General features: G+C 39.7%; 1 protein-coding gene across 2 annotated transcripts in view; it reads right to left on the bottom strand.

Annotated features, from left to right (window-relative positions):
- MINDY2 (MINDY lysine 48 deubiquitinase 2) overlaps window positions 1-25,046 on the bottom strand; it is a 69,365-nt gene extending 44,319 nt beyond the window's left edge. The window contains exons 1-2 of one of the 2 annotated variants that reach the window (XM_046653271.1): window positions 24,040-25,046; window positions 14,292-14,349 (exon numbers count right to left, since the gene is read on the bottom strand). In XM_046653271.1, coding sequence (XP_046509227.1) covers window positions 14,292-14,349; window positions 24,040-24,903 — 922 coding nt within the window. In that variant the 5' untranslated portion in view covers window positions 24,904-25,046. The remainder of the gene's footprint in view (window positions 1-14,291; window positions 14,350-24,039) is intronic. The other variant, XM_046653270.1, reaches the window with a different exon arrangement.
- Window positions 25,047-25,364: the final 318 nt, after the last annotated feature.

The following is a 25,364-nucleotide window of genomic DNA, read 5'->3' as shown; positions in this document are numbered from 1 at the left end:
CTCAGTGATCCCCATCTCCTGGTATTCACACCTTGGTATAATCCCCTTCCTGTGAGTGTGGATTGGATTTATTTTTATTTATTTATTTTTTGTTTTAAATTTTATTATTTTTTTAAGATTTTATTTTTTCCTTTTTTTCCCCAAAGCCCCCCGGTACATAGTTGTATATTCTTCGTTGTGGGTCCTTCTAGTTGTGGCACGTGGGACGCCTCCTCAGCGTGGCTTGATGAGCATTGCCATGTCTGCGCCCAGGATTCGAACCAAAGAAACACTGGGCTGCCTGCAGTGGAGCACGCGAACTTAACCACTCGGCCACGGGGCCAGCCCTCGTGGATTGGATTTATTGATTCACTTCTAGTGAATAAAATATGACAGAAGTAATGAGATGTTACTTGCGAAATTAGAATAGAAAATACTGTGGCTTTCGTCATGGTGCTCCCTCATTTGTTCACTCTGAGGAAAGCCAGCTGCTATGATGTTCTGAGCTGCTTTATTGGGAGTCTTGTATGGCAAGGAACTGAAGGGAGCCTCTGGCCACAGCCAACGAGGAACTGGGGACCTCAGTCCAAACCTGTGAGGAACTGAATCCTGCCAACAATCATATGAGTCAGCTTGGAAGCCGACCCTCCTGAGTTGGGCCTAGAGATGAGACTGTAGCCCCGCTGCCAACCTGACTACAACCTCGTGAGAGACCTTGAGCCAGAGCCACTCAGCTCCACTGCGCCCAGATTCCTGACCTACAGACACTGTGAAATAATAAATGTTCATTGTTTTAAGCCTCTAAATTGTGGGGTGATATGATATGAAGCAATAGATATCTATATTTTTAGGAAAGTTTGTAAAAACAGAATCAGATATTTTTAAAAGGCTGAGTTTGAGTTTCTAAAGAAACATCTTTCGGTTTTAGATAACTAAATAAATCATCTCTTAAGAGTGCTGTTTTGTCTACCTTATCTAACCTTTTATCTGAAATTGGTCAACAATACTGTTTGGGTCAAAAATCATCCATTGAGAGTCTATTATGTATTTAGTAATGGGTTAAAACAAATATTAAGAAAAGTATATTTCTCTTAAAAACTAATAATTCGGTTGGGCAAACAACATATAGGAAACAGAGAATAAGATATTGATAAAGTATAATATAGTGTAAAACATTATAAATGCCTTAAGTACCAAATGATTTTGAAAAGAGATATTGATAAAGCCTGCTGCACTCAGAAATATCCTTTGGAGAGGATAGCATCTAAACTGGATTCAGAAAAATGGGCAGAACTTGTCAAGGCAGTGAGGGAAAAAGTATTCTTTCAGGGAGAAAAAGTGATGGAAAAAGCACATTTAAGAAACATCAGGCCATATGGACAGCTTATAAGAAAGCTTATATATAAGATTTATGTTGCAAAGTGGTGGGAAATATGGCTGGATGAGTAAAATTGATCAGATCATAGAAAATCACAAATAATACGTAGATAAGTTTGGCTGTATGTAAAAGATTGTAAGGGATCTTTATGTTTTTAAGTAGGCAAGTGAAGGATGAAATTGATGCTTTGGGAAGATACTGTTATGTAGTCTAATTTGGTGGGGGGGTGAAACAATAGAGTTTGCAATAAATCATGTTGTGAAGTATCAGTATACAGAGAGAGGAAAGAATTTCAAAGAAAGAATCCATAAGACTTTGCTGGTAGTGGGATATTCTAGACAAACAGAAATCAAGAAACAAAAACCTGAGAGCTGCATTAGGCCAAAAAGTGGAAGAGAGGGTTCGGCTGTAGTTAGCTTATCCTAGGTGAGCATCAGGAAAAGAGGAGACATGGTTATCTCTGGGCAAAGTTAAAATGCTTCAACACTGACCTCTCTATATAGTATTTATATTCAAAAGATAAATTATCTTTGTAAAAATCTGACAATACTGCCATTCCAACAACTATTTTCCTTACTATAATACTATGCTAGTCTCATCATCAAATGAACTATTTTGGATGGTTAAAGCCATACTATACATTCCAGGTTGTGTTGTGTTTTTTACATTTCTTCCTACCCATTTTCTGCCTTCTTCCTACACTTCTTTCCCACCTTATTTTATTAGACCTCCTAGCACTTCCTAGGTATCCTAGGTTGTCATGTTCCTTTTTCTATGCCAAAGCCCTCCAAAAAGCCATGTCCATGTTTGGCCCTCCTCGAATACTCTAGTAACAGAAATTTTCAAATTAAAATTCACTCCTCCTCTAACCTTTGCCAATCAAAATTCCCCTTCCCTGTGCTTCCTCAGCTAGGTGCTAGGAAGGCAATTAATGGTTTCTCTAACAATCTTTCTACTAGTGTTTGCTTATTAACTCAAAAGCATCTCTGGTTCCTCCAGAGAACTGGAGTAATCTCAAGAGGAGAACGTCCAAATAGCTTAGAAAATTAAACAATTTTTTCTGGCAAGATTGGCTTGAATAAAGATTGCTTTTGGTGAGGCGGAGTCTTCAGAATCTCTTTTCTCACATCACTCTTGCTCTCTCCCCCCAATCTCCCGTTAGGATTACAGTACTTTCATGCTGCCCCTAGTAGCTAAGTTCTCTCAACCAGGAGTTCCAAACCTAAAATTAATTTTAATAATAAATTTTATTTAGCCCAGTATGTTAAAAGTATTATCATTTCAACATATAACCAATATAAAAAATTACTGATATTTTATATTGGGTTTTTTTTGCACTAAGTCTTTGAAATCCAGTATATATTTTACAGTTACAGAATATCTTGATTCACACTGGCAACATTTCAAGTACTCAATAACCACATATGGCTAGTGGCTACTATACTGGACAGTGCAGGTTTAGGTGATTATGGTCATGATCTGAGAATAAAGAAAGTAGGGCAGACAGTGGTTGGATATGGAAGAAACGGATAGGAAATTGGGCTCAGAAATACATGTTCTCATCACTTAAATATATTAGGCATCCAAATATCTGTTGATATTTGACCATATCTGAACTACTATCACTATTTCCTAATTGAACTCAACCAGACCATCTTAAAAACTACATTTAACATGTTATTTACTCTACTTAAGAAATTATAATAGATTAGGTGGCCCACTATAGTAAATTCAATCTCCTCTGCCAGGCTCCCAAGACTCTTCAGTTTAGCAACAACCTACCTAATCCAATCTCCATTCCTGTAACCATACAAAATGCAGACTTACCAACTATAGTTAAAATGTACTCATTCATCATTCCTCCAAATATGCCTTACATATTTTCACCTCTGTCTTGAGCTTAAAGCAGTTCCCACCTAGCCCTGTAACATTCTTTCTACTTCTTTACAAGGGTTTAGACTCTAACTATACTTCAAAATCCAGTACAAGTCACATGTTCTCCAACAAGCTTTTTCCTAGTCCTCACCCACTTCTCATACCCATTTGCAGCCAAACTTCTTCAAGGTTATCCACACTTGAGATCTCCACCTACCCCCTAGATGCTCTTCAACTCACCACTCCATTTCCATCCCATCACTGTACTGACACTGTTTCTGTGAAGGTTACGACAACCTCCATGTTGCCAAATCCCGTGGACAGCATTCTTCAGTATTCAACACCCCTTCTTCCTTGTGACAGTCTCCTTCTCTTGGCTTTACTGCAGCACCCTCTCTTGCCTTTTCTCCTATCCTACTGGCTACTCCTTCCCTTACTTCTCTGTCCTCTTCCCCTTGCATTTCCCCCAAGAGGGAGAAAACTGATTCTTGGTGGGAAGGGGTGAAAATATCTTAGATATTATAATGGTTAGTGGCCTCAAAAGACCACAGTACATGAAGAAACATACACTATATCTGTGGCGCTAAAATTTCCTGGAGTGAGTAATTAAGACAAAAATGTACACAAAGGCTCCTTACGGAGCAATAATGAAGAAAAGATTGAGAAAGACTTCTCTACCCAATCTCTGCATGCTGGGAAACTTCAGGAGATAATCCTGGACCCTCTTCTCTTCTCTCTTTATACTTTCTCTCTTAATGATCTCATCAACTTCCACAGATTTAAACATAATTTTCATACTGATGATTCATAAATTCTTATCTTGAATTTCAGTGTCCTTTGGAACTCACGGTCTCTCATCAGCAAAATCTTCCAGGTACTTTCTTCTCCTAATGGTCCCTTCACCTTCTTGCCTAAGTGAAATTGGCTCTACCTTGATGATACCGCAGCCCTCTCAAGTGACAGCTCTCTTCTCTCTCATACTTCTTTACCAGTGAGGTTGGAGGTGGAATAGATATCCACTTGCTTCTTATTGTCGTCACTCTCCTCCTCCTCCTTAAAATTCCTCAGTTTTAAAACTCATGCTATCACATAATACTACCCATTATCCACTCACCTCACTGCAGTCCTTTACCAGCTTCCACGTCAATCACCCTCATTCCTAGCTCACTCTCTCTCTCCAACACAAATCCTGCTGTAATTTTTGGAAATTTTAATACTCATACAGATGATCTATCCAATACCCTGGCCTTTCTGTTCCTTGACCTCTTTTCCAACAAAAATCTTATATTCTACCTTATCTCAGAAACTCATTCCCTATGGTCCTATGGCTTTGTCATTACCAAGCTCCAGAAATTCTTCAGCTCAATTAGGACCTGCAATCCACTAATCCCATTACATTTTCCTTCAACTTTTTATAGTCTCATTTCCTTTTTATGCAACTTAAATTCTATGGTCCATCATTATAATCACTGTCTATACACACCTTCAATTCTCTAGACTCTTTCTTCCACATACTCACTTGGCAAAAACCCAGCTCTAGTCAAATCCTCTTCCCCCATATTCAGCCTATACTCATGTGGCTGAATGTGACTGGAGAAATCATACCACCATACTGGTTGCTCTCACTAACCTCAGAGGTAATGCTCAGGAATCACACTGCATCTCCCCAATCACTTTCCCACTCCTCTAGATAATCATTTTATACCTTCCCAATTATCTTCAACAACTCCTCCTTCATTCTCACTCTCAGCTGATGACCTGGTTTCCTACTTCACTGAGAAAATAAAAGCACTCAGAAGACCTTCTATAAGCTACCACAACCACATCTACTCATCTACCTGCATCTATTTTTAATACATTCTATCTTCTCTCTTATTGCTATGGATGAACTATCTGTACTTTCTAAGACAGTTCTTATAGTTGTCTAAAGTACTCTTTCCAATTCCTTTCCTCTAATTTTCTCTTTTTAAGAATAGCTTTAGTGAGACACAATTCACATACCATACAATTAATCCATTTAAAGTGTAAAATTCAATGTATTTAAAGCGTATTAACGGGACTGTGAAATCATCATCACAATCTAATTTTGAAACATTTTTGTCCCCCCCAAAAGAAATTCTGTACCCATTAGCAGTCAATCCCTATTTCTTCCCCTGTCCCCCATTTCTAAGTAACCACTAATCTACTTTTTGTCCCTATAAATTTGCCTATTCAGGACATTTCATATAAATGGAATCATACAATATGTGGTCTTTTCTGACTTGTCTTCTTTGACTTAGCATAATGTCTTTAAGTTTTATCCATATTATACCATGTATCAGTACATTCCTTTTTATGGCTGAATAATATTTCATGGTATGGATATACCACATTTTGTTTACCTACCCATCAGTTGATGTACATTTGGGTTGTTTCCATTTTTTGGCTATTATGAATAATGCTGCTATGAACATTCCTGTACAACTTTTTGTGTCGACAGGTGTTTTTACTTCTCTTGGGTGAAATTGCAGGGTCATATGGTAATTCAATGTTTAACTTATTAAGGAACTTCCCAAAGTGGCTGTATTATGTTACATTCCTATTGGCTATGTATGAGGGTTTCCAATTTTGTCTTGTACCCACCCTAATCAGGTTTTCATTCCATGCACTTGCTGAGATTACCAATGACCTCCTTATGGCTCAATCAACAGTCACTTTTTAGTCTTCATCCTGATTGACCTATTATCAGCATTTGATCCAGCTAATCTCTCTCTTCATTGAAACTCTTCTTCATTTGATTCTAGGAAATCAGTCTCCTGGTTTTCTTCTACCTGGCTGAGCACAGCTGTTCTTCCTTCTTCCCCAATTTCTAATCCATGGCATGTCCCAAACTCAGTCCATTGATCTCTTGCCTTCTCTATCTACATTCATTCTCTTCATGACCTCACTAAGTCTAACTAACATTTATATGTTGCCTGCTCCAAATTTACAGCTAGATCTGCACTGTCCTATACATTAGCCAGTTGCTACATGTGGCTATATGAATTTAAATTAATTAAAATTAAATTTAATATTCAGTTCCTCAGTCATATTAGTTACATTTTAAGATCTCACGAGCCACATGCGGCTAGTGGTTACCAAATTGGATAGCATGGATTCAGAACATTTCCATCCTCACAGAAAGACCTATTGTACAGTTCTGATCTAGACCTCTTCTCTAAACTCTAGATTTACATATCCAACTGCCTTCCTGATATCTCCACTTGGATGTCAAGAAATATCTCAAAACCAAAATCCTGATATTCCTCCATAAAACATGTTCCTTCCATTTTTTTTTCCTGTTTCAGTTGATGTTACCTCTATCCTTCCAGTTGTTCAAGTCAAAAACCATGGGATGGGTCGGATATCAGCGTCATGGCCGAGTGAGCTTGCCCAGGACTCTCTCCCCTCCAACATACAACAAAAAGGAGCAACTATATTCCAACAACAACAGAAAATAATAATATCCTAATAGCACAGGAATCCTCGGAGACCCACAGCAGCTGAACAATGGAGGGCGGAGAGGCTGGAGGCCCCCTTGGAGGAGCTGGAAGTGGGTAAGAGAGATCTTCCCTCCCTCCCCTAAAGACTGGGATTGCTACTTGGGAGGCTCCGAGAGGGGAGGAGCAGCGGAGGGGTCCTGCATCTGCAGGACCACCCACGACTGCCACGGCTGTGCAGCCCAGATGGAAGCCCTCTAATGGGGGGGAAAGCTTCATGGGTTGACCTCAGCAAGCCAAGACCCCAGGAGAGCAGATAGCGAGAGCTGATTGGGAAACCGAGTCTGGGTGTGAGAGAAGGTGCCCCTCCCTCCCCCAACCCGTGCTGTGCGGGTGATCTGAGGTAAAGGCAGAGCACTCAGAATATGCGCTCTTGACCCCCATCTAGTGGTCACGGGCTGTAACTGCAACCGAAAAATAGCACCATGGGGAAGACCCGTCCTTTTTCCAGCATCCATCAATTCATCAAATCTCCAGACCAGAGGGAAAACAAGCACCCAGAATTATGCCCTGAGGACTCAGAAATAAGTAAACTAAATGAAAATGAATTTAGAATAGCTACAGTCAAAAAACTCAATGAGGTAAAGGAAAATATAGAGAAACAAGTCAATGAGTTCTGGAGTTACTTCACAAAAGAGATTGAAACTATAAAGAAGAATCAATCAGAAATACTAGAGATGAAAAATACAATGCGCAAGATAAAACAGAATATGGATTCCCTGAATGCCCATGTAGATGCCATAGAGGAGCAAATCAGCATAATCGAAGATAGACAGGTTGAATGTCTCCAGACAGAGGAAAAGAGAGAATTAAGAATAAAAAGGAATGAAGAAAATCTCTGAGAAATAGTTGACTCAATGAGGAAATGCAATATAAGAATAATTCGAATCCCCGAGGGGGACGAAAAGGAGAATGGAGCAGAAAGTGTGCTCAAAGGAATAATAGTAGAGAACTTCCCAAATCTAGAGAATGAGAGAGAAATATGTGTGGAGGAAGCTTTCGGGTCTCTTAGATATGTCAATGTAAAAAGACCTACTGCAAGGCATATAGTAGTAAAACTGGCAAAAGTGAATGACAAAGAAAGAATACTCAGGGCAGCAAGGCAGAAGAAAATAACCTACAAAGGAACCCCTATCAGACTTTCAGCAGATTTCTCTGCAGAAACCTTACAAGCTAGGAGAGATTGGAATGACATATTCAAAACTTTAAAAGATAACAATCTTCAGCCAAGAATACTCTATCCAGCAAAAATATCCTTTAGATATGAGGGAGAAATTAAATCTTTCCCAGACAAACAAAAGCTAAGGGACTTCGTAGCCACGAGACCGCCCCCCCCCCCCACAAGAAATACTCAAGAAGGCCCTCATACCTGAAAAAAGAAAAAAAGGGAGAAAGGGGTCACAAAACACAGAATAAAGAGATAAGTAGATAGAATCAGAATAGGATAGCAAATATACAACTATAGCATTAGGATAAAGGGAAGGAAAACACCAAAAACAAAGACAATCTTATCACTTTAACCACAAACTCACAACACAAGTTGGAATAAGAGATGACAATAATAACTTAGGAGGGAAGGAGGAAAGGGACTGAATCAGTTCAGGCTAAGGAAATAAGAGGCCACCAGAAAATGGACTATGTTATACACAAGATTGTGAATACAAACTTCAGGGTAGCCACTAACCTTAAAAACAGAAGAGAGACACAAAAAATAAGTAAGGAAATAAGAAACTGCAGATGTCAATGGGTAGGCCAAAACACACAGGACAAGAAACAAAGGTAATGCAGGAAAAGCAGAAAATGAGTGACAGAATGACAGCATTAAGCCCTCATGCATCGATAATCACCCTCAATGTAAACAGATTGAACTCTCCAATAACAAGACACAGAGTGGCAAGATGGATTAAAGAACAAGATCCAACAATCTGTTGCCTCCAGGAAACACACCTCAGCTGCAACAACAAACACAGGCTCAGAGTGAAGGGGTGGGAGATGATAATCCAAGCTAATGGTAAACAAAAGAAAGCAGGTGTTGCAATACTTACATCAGACAAAGTAGATTTCAAGATAAGGCAGGTAAAGAGAGACATAGAGGATCAGTATATAATGATCAAAGGGACACTACATCAAGAAGAAATAATGCTTATAAGTATCTATGCACCTAACACAGGAGCACCAAAGTTCATAAAGCAACTATTAACAAACCTAAAAGAAGATATTAAAAATAACTCAATAATAGTAGGGAACCTCAACACCTCACTCACATCATTGGACAGATCATCCAGACAGAAAATCAACAAGGAAACAGTGGAATTAAATGAAAAGCTAAAACAGTTTGACTTAATAGACATATATAGACACTCCATCCAAAAACAGCAGAATACACATTCTTCTCAAGTACACATGGAACATTCTCAAGGATAGACCATATGTTGGGAAACAAGGCAAGCCTCTATAAATTTTAAAAAACTGAAGTAATAGCAAGCATCTTCTCCAATCATAATACTATAAAGCTAGAAATTAATTACAAGAAAAAAGCTGAGAAAGGGACAAAGATGTGAAGACTAGACAATATGCTATTGAACAAGCAATGGATCATTGAAGAAATCAAAAAATATCTGGAGACAAATGAAAATGATAACATGTCATACCAACTCATATGGGATACAGCAAAAGCTGTATTAAGAGGGAAATTCATCGCAATACAAGCACACATTAACAAACAAGAAAAATCCCAAATAAGCAACCTCAAATTACACCTAACTGAATTAGAGAAAGAAGAACAAACAAAGTCCAAAGTCAGCAAAAGGAGAGAAATAATAAAAATCAGAGCAGAAATAAATGCTATTGAAACAAAAAAGGCAGTAGAAAGGATCAATGAAACAAAGAGCCAGTTTGTTGAGAAGATAAATAAAATTGACAAACCCCTAGCCAGTCTTATGAAGAAAAAAAGAGAGAAAGCTCAAATAAACAAAATCTGAAATGAAAGAGGAGAAATAACAACAGACTCCGCAGAAATACAATGGATTATAAGAGAATACTATGAAAAACTATATGCTAACAAAATGGATAACCTAGAGGAAATGGATAAATTCTTAGACTTTTACAATTTCCCAAAGCTAAGTCAAGAAGAAGCAGACAGTCTGAACAGACCAATCACAAGCAAGGAGATTGAAACAGCAATCAAAATCATCACAAAGAATAAAACCCCAGGACCAGATGGCTTTCCTGGGGAATTCTACCAAATTTTCAGAGGATTTAATACCTATACCTTTCAAGCTATTCCAAAAATTTAGGGAGGATGGAACACTTCCTAACATATTCTATGAGGCCAACATCATGCTCATACCAAAGCCTGACAAGGACAACACGAAAAAGGAGAACTACAGGCCAATATCGCTGATGAACATAGATTTCAAAAATTCTCAACAAAATTTTGGCAACTCGAATTCAGCAATACATCAAAAGGATCATACATCATGATCAAGTGGGATTCATACCAGGGACTCAGGGATGGTTCAACATCCGCAAGTCAATCAACGTGATACACCATATCAACAAATTGAGGAATAAAAACCACATGATCATCTCAATAGATGCAGAGAAAGCATTTAACAAGATCCAACAGCCATTTATAATAAAAACTCTGAACAAAATGGGGATGGAAGGAAATTACCACAACATAAAAAAGGCCATATATGACAAACCCACAGCCAACATCATACTCAATGGGCAAAAACTGAGCGCCATCCCCCTGAAAACAGGAACGAGACAAGGATGCCCTCTATCACCACTCTTATTTAACATAGTACTGGAGGTTTTGGCCAGAGCAATTAGGCAAGAGAAAGGAATAAAAGGAATCCAAATAGGGAGGGAAGAAGTGAAACTCTCGCTGTTTGCAGATGACATGATCTTACATATAGAAAACCCCAAAGAATCCATTGGAAAACTTTTAGAAATAATCAACAACTACAGCAAAGTTGCAGGATATAAAATCAACTTACATAAATCAGTAGCATTTCTATACTCTAATGAACTAACAGAAAAAGAACTCAAGAACACAATACCATTCACAATTGCAACAAAAAAGAATAAAATACCTCGGGGTCCTCGGGGTGAATTTAACTAAGGAACTGAAGGACCTATACAACGAAAACTACAAGGCTTTCCTGAAAGAAATGGGGATGAGGACATAAAGAGATGGAAAGACATTCCATGTACATGGATTAGAAGAATAAACATAGTTAAAATGTCCATACTACCTAAAGCAATCTACAGATTCAATGCAATCCCAAAATCCCAATGACGTTCTTTATGGAAATAGAACAAAGAATCCTAAAATTCATATGGGGCAACAAAAGACCCTGAATTGCTAACGCAATCCTGAGTAAGAAGAACAAAGCCGGAGGCATCACAATCCCTGACTTCAAAACATACTACAAAGCTACAGTAATCAAAACAGCATGGTACTGGTACAAAAACAGGTGCACAGATCAATGGAACAGAATTGAAAGCCCAGAAATAAAACCACACATCTATGGACAGCTAATCTTCGACAAAGGAGCTGAGGGCCTACAATGGAGAAAAGAAAGTCTTTTCAACAAATGGTGCTGGGAAAACTGGAAAGCCACATGTAAAAGAATGAAAATTGACCATTCACAAAAATAAACTCTAAATGGATCAAAGACCTAAAGGTCAGACCTGAAACCATAAGGCTTCTAGAGGAAAATGTAGGCAGTACACTCTTTGACATCAGTATTAAAAGGATCTTTTCAGACACCATGTCTTCTCAGAGAAGGGGAACAACAGAAAGAATAAACAAATGGGACCTCATCAAACTAAAGAGCTTCTTCAAGGCAAGGGAAAACAGGATTGAAACAAAAGGACAACCCACTAATTGGGAAAAAATATTTGCAAGTCATATATCCGACAAAGGGTTAATCTCCATAATATATAAAGAACTCACACAACTCAACAACAAAAAATCAAACAACCTGATCAAAAAATGGGCAGGAGACATGAACAGACATTTCTCCAAAGAAGATATACGGACAGCCAATAGGTACATGAAAAGATGTTCATCATCACTGATCATCAGGGAGATGCAAATCAAAACTACACTAAGATATAACCTTACACCCGTTAGAATGGCAAAAATATCCAAAACAAAAAGTAACAAGTGTTGGAGAGGTTGTGGAGAAAAAGGATCCCTCATGTACTGCTGGTGGGAGTGCAAATCAGTGCAGCCACTATGGAAAACAGTATGGAGACTTCTCAAAAAACTAAAAATAGAAATACCATATGACCCAGCCATGCCACTACTGCGTACCTATCCAAAGAACTTGAAATCAGGAATTCCAAAAGTCCCATGCATCCTTATGTTCATTGCAGCATTATTTACAATAGCTAAGACGTGGAAGCAACCTAAATGTCCATCAACAGATGATTGGATAAAGAAGATATGGTGTATAGATATACAATGGAATATTACTCAGCCATAAAAAAGAATAAAATCCTCCCATTTGCAACAACATGGATGGACCTTGAGGGAATTATGTTAAGTGAAATAAGCCAGATAGAGAAGGACAATCTCTGTACAACTCCACTCATATGAGGAATTTAAACATGTGGACAAAGAGAACAGATGAGGGGCTACCAGGGGAAAAGGGGCTGGGGGTTGGGCACAAAGGGTGAAGGGGTGCACCTACAACACGACCGACAAACAATAATGTACAACTGAAATTTCACAAGATTGTGAACTATCATAAACTCAATAAAAAAAAATAAAAATAAAATAACCACAAAAAAACAACCATGGGATGATCCTTGACTCCCCTCTCACTCTCACCCCACATTCAACTGATAAGCAAATTCTGGCAGCTCTATGTCCAGAACTGACCACATTTTATAATCTCCACTTCTACTACCCTGTTTGAAGCCATGATCTTTTGCCAGTTGTAATAGCTTTCTAACCGATCTCTCTGCTTCTATCCTTACCCCCGCTCTAAGCTCTATTTTCAACATAAAAGCCAGAGAATTCTTGTTAAATTCAAAGTCAAATCATGTTAGTCCTCTGTTCAAAATCCTCTAATGGCTTCCCAGCTCACTCACAGCAAAAGTCAAAGTCGCTATAATAGCCTACTGGACCCTATATGATCTGACCCCATTACCTCTCTAATCTCATCTCCTACTACCTCCCCTTTGCACACTTTTTGGCAGTCAATTCTGGCTATTCCTCAAAAGCACCAAACATATTTCAGCTTTCCCCACAAAATATAATTTAGAAATCACAAACTTTAAGAATCACTAGGCTAGACTAAAAGAGCTATAAATAGAAATTCTATTTCCAGATATCTAGGTATTCAAAGTAATCTACCCATAACTATGAAGTTCCCTAGCCAGTGAACGAGATTACATAAAGAAAAGCATCTTCCAAAAGCTGCAATCTCAATTATTTAACTAAGCCTATATCTTACAAAAAATCAGTTAGTGGGGCTGGCCCCGTGGCCAAGGGGTTAAGTTCACTTTGGCGGCCCAGGGTTTCACCAGTTCAGATCCTGGATGCCGACATGGCACCGCTCATCAAGCCATGTTGAGGTGGCGTCCCACATGCCACAAGTAGAAGGACCCACAACTATATGCTCGGGGGCTTTGGGGAGAAAAAGGAACAATAAAATCTTAAAAAAAAAAAATCAGCTAGTTGTCTGGAATGTTGTAGACAAACTAATCAGTTGGCAAGATTTTTTTTAAATAAAAATTTAATTACTAAAAAAAGAGTAAGAATATGGATTAAGATTTCCTATTTGGTAATAGTATAAATATATAAATTCTTATTTGCTAAACTGTAAAAGACTACAGTGTGATATACAACTACCTGCTCTGTAAACAAGTTCTACTCAATGCAGCTGGTCTGCAAACTGTGTATTACTGGACTGTTTTGAAATAAGAAGCTTGCGTAAGAATGCAATTCAATACACTGCTTCCTTCATGAAGAAGATTTTGCTCTGGAAAAATTTCAGATGAACTAAACAATGTGCTTGCTAATGTAAATGTTTTACATTCTGGTACAAGCCCCTATCACACTCCAGGCTAGTTAACATTTCCTACACTGGCACAGGTCCATGAATCATACTTTGGGTAGCACTGCTCTAAATCATCTCCTGGGTCTTTAATTCAAGTCTACGTGATATTTTTTTAACACTTTCTACATGCGAGGTCAGAGTTTCTGTGCCATTTCCCATTCTGCAACTTATTGGAATTAATATGTATCTTGTTGTTTTCTAGATATCATCCAGTCTCCTGATTTATATTACAGAATTTTAATGGTCTGAAAGAAGGCTTTAAAAAAAGAAAGAAAGAAGGCTTTAACATCTAAAAACAGTAGCAAACATAAGCATTTTTAATTAAGAGATTCAAAATTATAATTTTAAAATAGATTATATAATAGCACTTCAGAAAGGCAAGATTCAGCAATATATTAGCTTTGAAAAATTTGTTTTATTTTGAAAGAGATATAAAATCATCCACTTTTCAACACTAACCTAAATATTCCATCAGCTGTTCAGCAGTTATGATTTCCATCATCGGTGGAAGTTTCACCTGAAAAACAAAGTATTTTTTCTATAAAATCAAATGTTTTAGGTGACTAAAGTGTTTCTTCAGTCAGAAACACAAGTATGTATGCATATATAGGTATCTCTTATATGTATGCATTAACATTCACATTATTAAAATCTTTATAACTAATCTTTATAAAACATAAAATCAATCCTATCAAGATAAAATTTACGGGGTAATACAAGATCTCACAGAGACATTGAGAACTCTGTTTTCAAAGCCAAGTGCTATGCCTTTCACAACCCACCATGATTATCATTAGGCACCTGCAACGGCATCCTGCATGATAGAAAATGTGGTTAAAGGACAGGAAGAGGCACTAAATGTGTTGTGACAGGTCACCCACAGAGCAGTTTTACTGAGGACAAGCTTGAATACAGCTCAATATTCCATTACTTCAGTCTACCTTGGCCATTTTTATCGTTGAATGGCTACAATGAATACAGTAGTAAAATATTAGTCATTCACTGAAGAATTCAAACTGTATGATTCCACCTGTAAAGTTTGAAAACAGGCAAAAATTAGGGGCCGGCCCCGTGGCCGAGTGGTTAAGTTTGCACACTCTGCTTTGGCAACCCACGGTTTCGCCTGTTTGGATCCTGGGTGTGGACATGACACTGCTCATGAGGCCATACTGAGGTGGCGTCCCACATGCCACAACTAGAAGGACCCACAACTAAAATATACAACTATGTACTGGGGGGATTTGGGGAGGAAAAAAGCAGAAAAAAAAAAGAAGATTGGCAACAGTTGTTAGCTCAGGTGCCAATCTCTAAAAAAAAAAAAATTGGCAAAATTAAACTATATTGTTTAGAGCTACAAACTTGGTGCTAAAACTATAAAGAAAAGTAAGGAAATGGATACTATAAAACTCAGGATTATGGTTAGCCCCAGGGGTAAGGAGTTCTAGTTGGAAAGGGGCATATAAGAGGCTTTTGGGGTGCTGGCAATGCTCTATTTCTTTCTTTCTAATTTACTTTTAAAGATTTTATTCTTCCTTTTTCTCCCCAAAACCCCCCGTACATAGTTGTATAGTTTTAGTTGTGGGTCCTTCTAGTTGTGGCCTGTGGGATGCCATCCCAGCATGGCCTGATGAGCAATGCCATGTCCACGCCCAGGATCCGAACTGAAGAAACTCTGGGCCGCCGAAGCAGAGTGCGCGAACTTAACCACTCGGCAAGGGGGCCGGCCCCAATGCTCTATTTCTTGACTTGCATGGTAGTTCCACTGCTGTTTGCTTTATGATTTGTTAAACTGGACATATCTGTTTTATATACTTTTCTGTATGTATTATCTTTCACAATAAAAAAGTTAAAAGTAGATACATTATAATCATATTTAAGTTTGTAAAGTTAATTCAGCTGCAACACTAGTTTAAAATAATTTTTCAAATTAATTATCAGATTAGTTACAGAGATATTACAGCCGATAATTGTAAATATTTTAACAGACTTATTCAAAAGCATACTCCATGGCACATTCATAGAATAGGAGAAAAATAAATACTGTAGGATGGAAACTCAAACAAAGTAATTAATACATCAGTGATAGGAGAATAGCAACATAACATAAATCAGCAATTTCTCCAACAATTCCCCCAAGTGTTGAAGAAGGTGCTCTGGGTGTTTGTGTTACTAAATGTGGTAATCACATGTCACAATTTTCTGTTTGTTTTAATCAATAAATAAAATAAGATCTAAAAAAGATCCCTATAAAATAAAACAGTTTGAGACCCTTGGAGAGCATACATGACAGTTGATGCTTACGACTTAGTCATCAAGCAGATTTAACACTCAGTGAAAACCAAGAGATGCCATGGAGGTTTTGATCATTACCTGATTCTAAATTATTTTTACTTTCTTTGACATGCTTTTTTGAAGTTTTAGGTTTACAGAAAAATTGAGCAGAAAGTACAGAGAGTTTCCACATATGATGTATTTTTTAATTGAAACTCATCAGCAATTTATGGTCCCCTGCTTGTTTTTCTAAGTAAAGTTTCATTGGAACACAGCCACTTTCATTTGTTTATATATTGTCTTTGGCTGCTTTTGCACTAGAATAGCAGAGATGAATCTTTGCAACAGGGACCATATGGCCCAGAAGGCCTAAAATATTTACTATCTGATCCTTTACAGAAAGTTTGCTGATGCCTGCTTTAGATAATTGTAACTTACTATATAATATTTTATCAAGGTGCTTCAGTACCACTTTTGAAAGGTCTGATATTTAACCCAGTAGTTTATATTCACTGTAAATGTTTATACTTTGAACAATTGTCAGACCAATCCAGAAGTCCCATTTACACCTAATAATGTTTCTTAAACAAAATAAGACCTACACATTCTTTTATTCCAGACAGATTCACTGCAGAAATGCATTCACCAGAAAATTCCAAAAACAAATAGCTTATTCTCTGCTTTGGTTAATGTAGTAGGCCTACAATAAAACTGTCAAAATAAGAAGCCAAGGGACTAACAAGTATATGTTTTTGGGAAATAACATTCTACAATCCTAGATTTCTACAAACAGATGATTTCAGGGTTTAGCCTTGAAATTTCCAAATAATAACTGTCTACCATGTCTTGCTTCAAACCTTTAAAATAGGAAATGACTACTTCTATACTGATTTTAGAAGTAGGACAACGAATACACAAATATTTTAAGCGACATTCACAAGCATACTCAGTGGTATATTCGTTTCCTGAATCTTGGCCAATAAAATATTCTGGATGTTCACTAATACAAGGGACAAAAAGAGTGTAATAGTGAAGAAATGCCTGCCTCCCACTAATACTTCGGAGCCATCAACACATCTTAATTGTTTTTTAACCACAAAATGACCTTCCTGAAAGGTTGCTTCTCTTTTTGCTTTCCTCTACCACCATCACCCCAAAAGCAAGTGCTAAAGGTTTTGTTAATGATCCTAAAACTTTCACTCCTTTGTCTCTTTAGATTTTATTAAATAAGAAACAGGGCCCCGTGGCCGAGTGGTTAAGTTCGCACACTTCGCTTCGGCAGCCCAGGGTTTTGCCGGTTCAGATCCTGGGTGCAGACATGGCACTGCTCCTCAAACCATGCTGAGATGGCATCCCTCATGCCACAACTAGAAGGACCCAACCCACAACTAAAAATACACAACGATGTACCAGGGGCCTTTGTGAGAAAAAGGAAAAATAAAATCTTTAAAACAACAACAACAAAAAAAACCCAGAGGGGGCAGGGCCTGGCAGCCTAGTGGTTAAGTTCAGTGTGCTCCACTTTGGTGGCCTGGGTTCGGTTCCCAGGCGTGGACACACACCACTCATCTGTCAGTGGCCATGCTGTAGAGGCGGCTTGCAAACAAAAAGAGGAAGACTGGCAGTGGATGTTAGCTCAGGGTGAATCTTCCTCAGAAAAACAAAAACAAAAACCCAAAACCAACAACAGAAAAACCACACCAGGGTGGGCAGAGGCTGAAATGGAATGTTTGGCTCATCATCTGTTTTCCCATTTTTATAAGTAATAAACACACTTGCAAAACCTAAAAAGAGCTGTGTGCCTACTTCAGGAAAAAGGGAATATGAGAAAATTTGTGATTGTAACATTCCTACAAATCAGGAAATTAAAAACATAAAAGTAAAACCTAGTCAGAAGCAAGAAGAGATGTCTGTGAAAAGGGTACGAGAAAAGAAAAGCTATCAAGGAGGAAGGGAAAACTCGAGCAAAAACTCATTCCTGGCAAGAGGCTCACCCTCATGGTGCCTCACTCTGCAAGTGATAATGAGACAGATGGTAGGTCCACTTGAACTTCTTTGAATTTTCTGTTAATGGCCTTTTGCTCAGTTTGCTATTGAGTTTCCCATCTTTTTCTTTCTAATTTATAAAGGCTCTTTGTAAATTAAGAAATTAGCCTTAGACACATAATCTGGCAAATAGTTCCCTCAGCCTGTGGTGTATGTTTGATTTAGCTCCCAGTGAGTTTTTTGGGGGGTATGCGGGGACAGGGATCTTTTTGCCCCCCCCCCCCCTTTTTTCCCTACAGAATCAAATGTATCAATCCTAATTTGACTTGGAGTAGGAGATGGTCTCATATCCTACTAAGCAAACAGAGAGGGAAAAAATTTTCTACCCAAAAGGGTTAGGAGGAGCGGAGATGAGCTTATAGCATCTTAAATCAGAACAGTACATTCTTTCTTGTACTAAAATGCTATGTAATGATTACATATTACAATATTACATGTTCTGTATCACAATGTACAGTATAAATTATATACATATTTTTGAGTGTGTAGGCCTCAGAACCTATAACATATTTTCTATAAGAAAACAAAAGTATAACAAAGCAGGGACTCCCTCTATTATTAAAGTAATACCTTCATCAACATAAAAATATTAAGGCAGAAACTTTTAAAAATGTTTCATAATGCAAATAAATCTTACACAAAAGCAGAAAAATAATAGCATAGGGGCCGGCCCGGTGGCGCAGTGGTTAAGTATGCACATTCCACTTTGGCAGCCAGGGGTTCGCTGGTTCGGATCCCGGGTTCAGACATGGCTCCGCTTGGCAAGCCATGTTGTGGTAGGCTTCCCACACATAAAGTGGAGGAAGATGGGCACAGATGTTAGCTCAGGGCCAATCTTCCTCAGCAAAAAGAGGAGGATTGGCAGCAGATGTTAGCTCAGGGCGAATCTTCCTCAAAAGAAAAAAAAAGAAAAAGAAAAATAATAGCATAATGAACTTCCAGGTACCCATTACTCAACTTCAACATTTATAACCTAAGGCCAGTATCATCAGAAACTGAATTTTATATATCTTCTGACTTGGTGATTTTTATAAACACATATAATTAAATGGGTCACAGCCCTGAAATATACCTATAAATGGCATTGTTTTTGATAGATAAAATGAAAGAGAAAGGGAAAACTATAAAAAACACCAAATATAGTCTAAAGTAAAGAAGCAAAATAAAAATGTATTCCAAGACATAAATGAGGGTAAATTTACCTGGTGTCAGTAAAACAGAATTAGAAATTTGAGCTTGAATTAAATTTAATGAATAGATTTCCATCTTGATTTGTTGGATTATCACAGCTCGACTATTTTACAGATTATGAATGATCACCTACTCTCGACCAGTCCTAAACCAACTTTTAATTAAAACTCCAACAATTCCAACTTGGTACTTACCCTGTTTGATAATTTTATTTTATTTTTTAAATCTTTTTTAGAGATTGGCACCTGAGCTAACAGCTGTTGCCAATCTTTTTTTTTTTTCTGACCAAATCCCCTCAGTACACAGTTGTATATTCTAGTTGCGGATCCTTCCAGTTGTGGCATGTGGCACACCGCCTCAACATGGCCTAATGAGCGGTGCCATGTCCACACCCAGGGTCCGAACCCTGGGCCGTGGAAGTGGAGCATGCAAACTTAACCACTCAGCCACATGGCTGGCCCCTGTTTGATAATTTTAACTGTCACCTCTCATCCAGAACCAGGGCACTTCCTTTGAATCACCCAAATCCTCCCAGTATGTTCAATTTAGTGATTTTTCTCATTACTTCATCCTCCCCCCAAAGAGATGATCAACTGTTTCATTTTCAACTCTAATTCCATTGACTCTTCAGGAATCAACCCTTTAAAGCCCAATCCCCTATAACACTAACCAGCCATTCTTCCAGCTCCTATTTCCAGGTATAAGAGAAATACTAGGGAAAAACCAAAAACAAAGCAAAGTTGATAGGCTAAAAGTGTTTAAAGAATACCCCAATTTATCCATTACCACTTATTACTTTCTACTCATACATGAAATTCCTAGGCACAATCTCCAATGACATTAGAACTTCTTTAAAATACAATGTACTTTTCCTACAAAACCTTCCTCTGGATGCTTTATAACTTCTCTCCTTCTTAATTACTGACAAGTTTGATAGCTATTACTGATGAGGTCAATTGTTATTCTGCCAAAAAGGAGAACGAATCCTCAAGGCTTCACCTGCCTTTCCATCTGCCTCTCTATCTTAACATGACTTTGTCTCTGTATTTTCCTTGTCCCATTCCTTCCATTACTTCAGAAAATGAGATTGTTGTTCCTTTTCTCCTAGAGAACTTTTACCACCTATCCTGAGGAGCTCATATTATTCTGACTTTTCAGTGACCTTGTCCCCACATCGGTCCTTTTTGGCAAAATCTTTCTTACTCCATGAGCTCCTTGATGCTGTTGCATTTGACAGTGGTAACTGACCACTTTTTTATCACAGTCTCTCTCCCAGACTATCATGGCATTGTCCTATTTCTAGTTCTCATTCATATCTCAAATTGTGCCTCCAATAGTTTCTTTTACACTCTCTTGTTCTTAATGCTTAGCATTCCCCTCCCCTCACCAAGTTTAATCTTTATTCCTGTTTTCTCTATGTCTACTGGAGAACGGGGTGGAAGAGGGAGTGGGGAAATAGAGGGAGGATAGGGAGGATGTGTATGCTGGCAATTCGTAGTTTCTTACATATATTGGGATGGAAAAAAATTGAGAACTATTGCTCACCACTATCCATGGAGAATTCATTTATTCTCGTAGCTACCATACTTCTATCTATGCAGTAATTCCCCAATTCAATTTTCAATAATTTTGACCTCTTTTCTGAGACCCAGCCCATGCTTCTAAAGGCATATGAACATTTATATTTTTATGTCCCACTATCAACCATTTCCAACCGGACACAACCAAAGTTTGACATTAACTTTCCCATCTAAAGCACCTTCTCTATCTTTTGAATGAGCCAAGCAATCTCTACTACCCAGATTAGAAAAAGTGGTGTCATCTCCTTCATTTCCTATACCTAGTTAGTGATCAATTCATCATTTAGGCTGTGACATTATCCTCATCAAAAAGAAGGGGCAAAGAATTCCCCATCCAAAAGAACTATCCTCATCGATTCTTCCTGCTACACTCACAACAATCTTACCCCTAGCCTAATCTCAAATGAAAAGACCACTTTCATCATGTCATTCCTCTGTCCAGTAATTTATAATAGCTCCCTATCATCAGCTATATACAAAGTCTAAACAATCCTAGTGATGGGTCCTCTGAAATCTGACAACTACCTTTATAGTCTATTTACTATTTTTCTCTACTATAGCATTTTTCAAACTTTTTGGTCTCAGGACCCTCTACAGTCCTAAAAATTATTGAGGACCCCAAAGAGCTTTTGTCTATGTGGGTTATATCTATCGATACTTACCATACTGGAAACGAAAACTGAGAAAAATTTTAATCACAAGAATACAAAAGCACACATTCCACTAACTGTCAGAGCAATGATGTCATCACACATCATGTAGCCTAGAAAACTTCACTGACACTTGTGAGAGAATGACAGTGAAAAACGCAGATAGCATAGTATTATTATGAAAATAGTTTTGACCTCTAAAACCCTTGGCTCACTTTGAGAACACTGCTCTATCCAACCCTGCTTCTCTTAAACCGTCTCCCTATCAATCATTGATGATTACTGATGAGTAATTTTTGTGTGCAGCAATAGCCTGGAGGCAGAAAGGCTAGGAAGCATAGATTTATAAAATAACCTCCAAATTCATTAGCATGTGTGCTCATTCCCAGCCTAACCCAACCTATCAATTTTATTTCCTGCTATTGCCGTTTCCTTCCCCTCCTCCTCTGCACTGCAACCAAGGCTGGAGTCCCCAGATAGAATAACCCCTTTTCTGCTTCGGCATCTTTGATTATGTACACTATTCCCTCTGCCTGGAAGGCCTTCTCTCACTCATTCTTCAGACCCAGTTCATAGGTTACCTCTTCTATGAAGCTTTCCCTTGACACATCCCATTCCCAATTACCCTTTCTCTGTAATTCTATAGCACATTTAGAACTTTTCACATTGTACTGTAATTATTGTTTATATGTCTGTCTCTCCAGTAATAGTGAACTAAATGAGGGCAAGCTTACATCTTACTCATCTTTGTATTTCTAGTACTTCGCACATAGTGGGAACCCAAATGTTTAATCATCCACTGAAGCCACTCTTTCAACCAGTCGGCTCAGTGCTCATCTAGCCCCAAATATTCCAGATCACAGTATTTGCTCCTTCCTCTGAACTTCTGGAGTACTATATAGAAACTAAGAAGACAGAAAAGCCTGAAGGAAATTATTATTCCTTCCTACAACTCTCTCTAGTCTGACATTCAAGGGTCTTCATCAAATGGCTCTTCTTCCCCTTTACAATTTTATTTTCTATTATTCTCCAATATGAACTTACCATTCCTGTCATCCAATACACACACACACACACACACACAATATCCATTCTATTTTCATCACTTTTGTTTACACCCTTCCCTCTCCCAGGGATTCCATTTTCCTATTCTTTTAAATTTTACTTTTCCTTAAAAGCTTGGTTCAAGACCCACAAATTCCATGAGGCTCTCTGGGACTATGCCAGACCAAAGGAAAATTTCCCCTTTTGGGATATCTAATGCATTTCAATCTGTTTCCTATAACCCACTATTTATAGTGTACTGTTTTGCATAGTTCTTTAATAATTTCAAGTAAAGCAATGCTGCAACCCCAAAGAGCTCGACAGCTCTTCAAGAGCAGACGCAGTCTTCCCTCAAAACATTTGAGTGCCATTATGTACCACGTATTGGTAAGATTTCTAATCTTATTTCTTTTGCATCAGCCCTTGCTAGTAACAGGAAGACAAAAGCATGTAATAAATACTATTCCCTTTACTTGATTTTCTTCCTAACAGGTCAGAATAATCCAGATGTTTTTCCTGGGGACATTTTATGTGTAGACACAATTATCAATTTGAAAATAAAATATGTGCTATAAGATGCATCTTCTCAGCACCCTAAAACTGCAAGCTTAAATAAGACACTTCATTTACAGGCAACTCACTCTGAGGTTTCAATACACTTACTTTTGAAGGGCCCTTCTCTTTTTTGCTCCTTTACCTCGAATATATCTTATTGTAGTTGCTACAATTTCAGCTCCCTTAACACATTCTGATGAGCGGTTAATAATAATGCCAAACTACTTAAGTAGATCCAAAGAAATGAGGCAAGTAAAAATCACGCATAAAACGAAAATATAATCTTTGAAAACCAAGAAGAGATGGTAATTGAGTCTCAGACCAATGCTTTTCCTTAAATGGAATTTGTCTAAGGGGCCACATCTTCCCTATCACCATTTCCTTAAGTATCCACACCCAAATGGAGCAAGCATTAGTTGGAAAATAGAGCAAACAAAACCATCAAAACTCGCTCCCTGATATCATGGATTCATGGTATCTTCTGAAGATCATTCCCCCAAATTCTTCACTCTTCTGCATATGTGATAAAGTCAGTAAGATAGAAATAACATTCAAAATATAGTTTTTAAAAAATCGTAGGTTTTAGGATGCTCTAAGTCCTAGTTGTTTGTAAGTCTATCAACCACAACTGAATGTTGAACGCTCATTTAAACATTACAAGAGAGACCTGAGGTTGCCGGCAATTCCTTCTGATATACATATGAGAATATTCTTTCAACAAGGGAGTCCCGGAATGAATTTCGCGTAAGAAGAAAAGGGGCCTCATGACGAGGAAAGAAAGGAGGAAGCCATCAGCTGACATGCAGCAGCTCCCTCACCCCGTTTTCTCCCTCCCCAAAAGTGTAGGGAATAGAAAGCTGCAGAATGTACCTTCCAGGCCAGAAGCAAAACATTGAGGATGGCCAGCAAAGGGCAGGGTCCATTCTCATTCTGGGTGATGATGGGTGTGTTCTCTTCCTTCCACTGGATCCACTTGATGTGATAGACAGATTGTCCCGGGAAGCGTTCCTTGGAGGCCGCCAGCACCTGAGCTGCCTCCCCCTCCTCCTCCTCCCCCTCCTCCTCCCCTTTGCACAGAGGCACAGCCCCGGGCAACACTGCCGCGCCCTCCTCCTCCTCCTCTTCCTCGGGGACCCTGTTCTCAGCTCCCTCCTCACTATTGAACTCGGAGCTACTGGGGAAAGAATGCAGGTTCGAGAATGACTCCAGGGAGTCCAGGCTCGGCGATTCCCCAGGAGGGCTCGGGTCGCTGCAGCTGCTGCTGAGGCCGCCGGCGCTGCTGGGCTCCTCCGAGCCCGCGGCCGCCGACTCCGCCCGGCAGGTGCCGGTGGGATCCGGGCGGGCGCCCGCGTCTCCGGCCGGACCCAACCCATGGCCCGCTCCGGCCTCGGCTGTCTCGGGGGAGGCGGTCACCTTGTGCTGCCCTCCCAGCAGCGCCTTCTGGGCAGCAGGACTGGCCAAGTCGCTCTCCTTCAAGTCGGAGCCCGAGAAGGAGCTACAGGGTCCGGGAATCGGAGGAGAGCCGGCGGGAGAACCCGACTTTGGGAGGCTCCTCCTGGCGGCCGCCGCCCCCTGCCCATTCCCGCCGTCGCACTCCGCCGCCCATACTCCAGGACCATCCCCAGCGGCGAGCCTCGTCTCCTGTCTCCCTTCCTGCGGAGAGCCTGTCCCTGGCGCTGGCACAGCGGCCACCCCGTTTTCTAGCGGCTGCAGGCTCTCGGGGCCGCTCTCCATACCCAGCCGCCCGCCCCTCGCTCTAAAGAGACCGCGGCGGGTTCTCCTCAGCCAGTGCCTCCGACGCCATGACAGCGGCCCTGGCAGATACGGCGCCCTTGCGCGGCCTCGGCCAGGCACGTCACGGGGGAGGGCCCCGGGAGCGCGCGCGCGCGCCGCCGCGCTGTCGGCCGGCTCTGGGCGTGCCTGCGCGCCGCCGGGCGAGGGCGAACTGCGCAGCTGCGGCCCAAACGGCCCCGCCCCCTCCTCGTGCTCGTGCGCCCGAGCTCGCGCTCGGAAGGCGGGGTGTGGCGGGCGTGGCCAGGAGGAAAACATTCTCTCCCTCTGTGGCCGGAAGTTGAACTCTGGGGCAGCCCGACCGCGCGGCTTCTTTAAAGGCTCGGCGGGCGGCGGGCGGTCGTGTTGTGCTCCTTTCGAGCTGGGTGGTGTGTGGCCCAGCCTGAGGCTCGGGGATGGGGAGT

The sequence above is a fragment of the Equus quagga genome, chromosome 2 (assembly GCF_021613505.1).
Source record: "Equus quagga isolate Etosha38 chromosome 2, UCLA_HA_Equagga_1.0, whole genome shotgun sequence".
NCBI lineage: Eukaryota > Metazoa > Chordata > Mammalia > Perissodactyla > Equidae > Equus > Equus quagga.
The sequence above is the reverse complement of the archived record's forward strand: the minus strand, read 5'-3'. Positions and strand labels throughout refer to the sequence as shown.